Here is a 4,329-nt window from a genome sequence, read left to right as displayed (position 1 = left end):
AAAAAAAAACAAAGACATGTAAGATCAAAATGCACATTTTATTCCTGTGGCTCCTTCAAATTATTTGCAATCCAGTAACACTACTTCCCCAAGGTGTGGATATGAGGATTATTAAAAACAAGTTCATTGTTGAGAGGAAATAGAAATAATATTGATGAAATGCAGGTGAAAAACAAAACTCAAAAGCCTCTTTGAGCAGTTCAAGAAATATAAAAAATATAGAAATATAGAAAACCAAAATTACTTGACCATACTCTTCTGGTAAAAATGATACATTAAAATTGAAAGTATTTAAAGTATTAAGATTAAGCATTATTTTTTAGAGACTTCAATCACTTGAAATAGGCTCATTTGGTAATAAGAGTGCTTTGCCTAGCAAAAAAAAATTACATCAGAGTGTGGTATCCTAATGTTCATTTTTAGGGCTTCTCTTTGAAGTCAGTTAGGCCTCCTCTTACAAGAACATAGAACTTTACAGTAACCATGTGCTAAATGTCACCATTAAAATGCCTAGTCCTATTCATAGTTAAACACTGGTCTCAAGAAATGGCGTTTGTGACAAAGGCACTAGAGCAAAGTGAAAAAGTAGGATTCCAGATTTTATTTCTTAAGATTGAAAAAAAAAAAATGACACCCTAGACAACATTTCTGTGATCAATCAAATTTCAGGAAATGGAGCAAGTGGTTCTGGGACAATCAAACCGACAAACTTGAACTTGGAAACAGGGTTTTGGCAAGGACTCTGTGGGAATAAACCTTATTAAGCACACACACACAGCCTCACTTTTTTTTTTTTTTGCTCCCTCAACTGTTCAAGTGTCAAGACAAAATAAATTACCATAAATTATATATGCCAAGGCAACTTCAAAAACAAAAAACGAAAACAACATGAGGATAAGGATTTCCTTAGCTCCTCCGGGAAGTGTGTAACACTGGGTTTGTTTGTGTGGGTTTTTTTGTGGGTTTTTTTTTTTTTTTTTTGTGCTTCTGGCCTGCAGGCTGGGTTGGAATCGGAGACAGACCGTCACACGTCAGGGTAGCTGCAGTAATATACCGCGGAGCTGGCGTCGGATACCACGGAGGAGATGGCCCCGTGGCCGTCGGGGAGGTTCACGCTCGAGTCGTGTCCCTGGTACGGGGGGAGCCCCATCTCGGGCTTGCACACGTAGTGCAGGTACTGTTCGAATTCCGTGCGGTCCATCTCCCCGAGGAGCTCGCCGGGCTGGCTCGGGTCCGCCCCGTCCCGGCAGGACAGCGCCTCGGGAGGGGGCGACGGCTGCCCCGGGCCCTGCGGGTGCTGCTGCTGCTGCTGCTGCTGCTGCGGGTGCATCTGGGGGAAGCCGCGCCCGGCCCCGGGCGAGCCCATGGCGCCGTAGTACATGTGCAGGGCGCTGGGGGGCGCCAGGAGGCCCGGCATGGCATGGCCCGAGGGCTCCGGGGGCCCCGCGTAGTCCGAGGCCTGCGCGTAGCCATAGGGACCCGCCGCCCCGGGACAGTCTCCGTGCAGCGGCGCGGCGAAGAAGGCCGGGTCCGGGTCCACGCCGTCCAGGGGAGACGTGTCGGGCGTGGGCAGCGGGTAGCCGTCGAGCGGGGGCGCTGGTCCCAGGCCCTGGCAGTCGCGGTAGGGCCCGCCCAGGTGCGGGAGCAGCGGCGGCGGCGGCGCGCCCGCGGGGAAGCCCTGGTCGGGGAAGGCCAGGCCCAGGCCGTCCAGGGCCACGCGGCCGCCCTCGGGGCCCAGTGCGGCGGTCTGCGGCTCGGCCAGGCCGTGCAGGAAGCCGCCCTCCACCCGCTTCAGCCGCTTCACCTGCTTGCGCCGCCGCGGCCGGTACTTGTAGTTGGGGTGGTCCTGCATGTGCTGCACCCGCAGCCGCTCGGCCTCCTCCACGAACGGCCGCTTCTCCGCCAGCGTCAGTGCCTTCCACGACTTGCCTGCGGGGCCGCGGGGAGGGGGAGAGGGGCGCGGGGCTCACTGACTATGCGAGTTCCCCCTCCCAGGCCCCCCTCTCCTCCCCTCCGACCCTGAATTGTACAACTAGCCCAGTGTTTCCCAAACTTCTCTCATGATGAGAATCACCCGGTGGAGTTGTTAAACTACAGATTCCTGAATCCCAACTAAGAAGTGCTAAACTTAGAATATTTGGGAACATATAGGTGAAATTGAATTTCACCTATATGTTCCCAAATATTCTAAGTTTAGCACTTCTTAAGTATACAATTTCACCTATATGTTCCCAAATATTCTAGTTTAGCTATCTATTCTAGTTTAGCACTTCTTAGTTGGGACTCAGGAATCTGTATTGTAACCACTCCACCGGGTGATTCTCATCGTGAGAGAAATTTGGGAAACACTGAACTAGAGGAATAAGGGGGCCACGTTAAAAAGTGAAAGTATGGACTCGGGAGGTGGAGCCGAATCCGAGCACTTGGGGGGACACACAGGAGATCTAGGATCTTATCTAAGGTAAGGTTACCAGACGTCCCGCTTTTGGCGGGACAGGCCCGACTTTTAACAATTTGTCCCGCGTCCCATCCGCGTTTTCTTCTTTCCAAAAATCGGGACCGATTTAATACGCCGAGGGCGGGAGCGGGACATTGTTAAAGTCGGGACGTCTGGTCCCCTTATTCTAAGGGCATCACTCCCGGATGGTAGCCTCCTGGGAGCGGCTTCCCGGCTCATCCACTCCCGGTGGTTGGAGGAACTGAAACAGTCTACCCGGGAAGGGGTCAGCCCAGCCCCGCTGGAAGCCAGGGGTGCCCACGCCATCCCTGGGATGCGCGCGGGAAGCCGCCTCTCCCGAGCCCTGGTACCCGGGCTCCTGTTCGGACACGGAGGGCCGAGGCTGGATGCCCGTTTGCAAGCCCGGAGAGCGAGGAGCGGGACGGGGATGGCCGGCCGGCCGGCCCTAAGGAAGGACTGGCGCCGTGCACCGCCGGCCTCGGGCGCAGGACCCGCACCCTCTTAGGTTCCAGCAAGCAGGTCCCCGGACTCACCCAGCATCTTGCTCAGCTCGGCGTTGTGCAGGTCGGGGTTCTGCTGCGCCAGGCGCTTGCGCTCGTCCTTCGCCCACACCATGAAGGCGTTCATGGGCCTCCGAATGCGGGACTCGCCCTTGGCCCGGCCCGCGGCCCCGGCCGGCGCCCCCCCGCTCGCCGCCGCCGCCTCGCCCTTCACCACCTTCACGTCCCCGAGGGGACTCAGCGACTCGGCCCAGGAGCAGGGGCCCAGGCCGGCCATCACCGCGGGCAGCGCGATCCGGGGGGTCTGGCTCTGGTCGTCACTGGCGTACCCCGCATCCGGGCTGCTCATGGCGCTCCAGCCCTGCTCCGCGCCCCACAGCTCTCGGCCAGACACGCAGCCTCCCCCGATGCGGGGGGGAGAAGGGCAGGGAGGGAGAGAGGGAGCTGCTGGAGTGTCCCGGGCCCGAACCCGCCACCGGCGTTCCGGGTCAGTCCCAGCCCACCGCGCAGCCAGCGCCCCCGCCGGCCCAATGACACTGCGGGCACCCCAGGGCTGCGGGGCCTTTTCTGCAGCGCGGCGGCCAATAGAGCCGCGGGGGCGGGCCGGCCAGAGTCGTTAGGCCCACGCCCAGCCGGCGTTCCGAGTCCCCAGTCCCAGCTCAGTCCCACGTTTTCTCCTCCCCAATCCTCCAAACAGAAAACCTACACCTGCCTGCGGGGAAAACTGGCTGGAGGAGCCGGGCTCTGGCGCCACTGTCCTCTCAGACCCGGAAAAGGGGATTCTTGCAAAACCTTCAAGGGTCTGGGTACAGTAATTTGGATCAACACACTAAGCACCCACTCTTGATTGCAGGAGCTAAGGCGTTTCAGTGTGGACCTCGCTTCTACCAAGGAACCCCAGAGGTGTCTTTTTTCAAATGTGTTTTAGCCAAGCCAATAGACACTGTTGATAATAAATAAAAGAGGTTATCTTCCCAAGGACTCGACTTGCTTGGTGTATTATATACAAAATGCTATGTCCGAGGTAAATTTTAATTTTTAAAACAAGGCTAGATATGGAATAACATTCTATAGCCAATATCCTGTCATCCAGAAAGATTTAAAGCCTTGGTGCATAACGAGAACCAACCACTGAAAATGTGTACATGTATGTGTAGTAAGGTCTTCTCATGTGTATCCCGTAAAATAGGCAAGACTTAGTTCTGATTTCAAAAATGTGATAAAAAAAAGAGCAGCAATATCTATCTAAATGCACATCTTTAGAGGGAAAGACAGCCATCCTTTTGAGTGGCAAAATAACTAGCTCTTAGAGGCTGTGTAAGGTCGTTTTTTGCTGGAGGTATTAAGGATTTCTATATGCTTCTGCAGACA

General features: G+C 54.9%; 1 protein-coding gene across 1 annotated transcript; it reads right to left on the bottom strand.

The window, feature by feature from the left end:
- Positions 1 to 799: 799 nt before the first annotated feature.
- SOX17 (SRY-box transcription factor 17) lies at positions 800 to 3,634 on the bottom strand. Its single transcript, XM_036436919.2, has 3 exons — positions 2,992 to 3,634; positions 979 to 1,929; positions 800 to 935 (listed from the first exon to the last, which is right to left on the bottom strand). The coding sequence occupies exons 1-2, from the start codon at positions 3,305 to 3,307 to the stop codon at positions 1,025 to 1,027; spliced, it is 1,221 nt and encodes a 406-aa protein (XP_036292812.1). The 5' UTR covers positions 3,308 to 3,634; the 3' UTR covers positions 800 to 935; positions 979 to 1,024.
- Positions 3,635 to 4,329: the final 695 nt, after the last annotated feature.

This window comes from Pipistrellus kuhlii, unplaced genomic scaffold (assembly GCF_014108245.1).
Source record: "Pipistrellus kuhlii isolate mPipKuh1 unplaced genomic scaffold, mPipKuh1.p scaffold_m20_p_14, whole genome shotgun sequence".
Classification (NCBI taxonomy): Eukaryota; Metazoa; Chordata; class Mammalia; order Chiroptera; family Vespertilionidae; genus Pipistrellus; species Pipistrellus kuhlii.
Note: the sequence above shows the minus strand (reverse complement) of the source record. Positions and strands in the feature narration are given on the sequence as shown.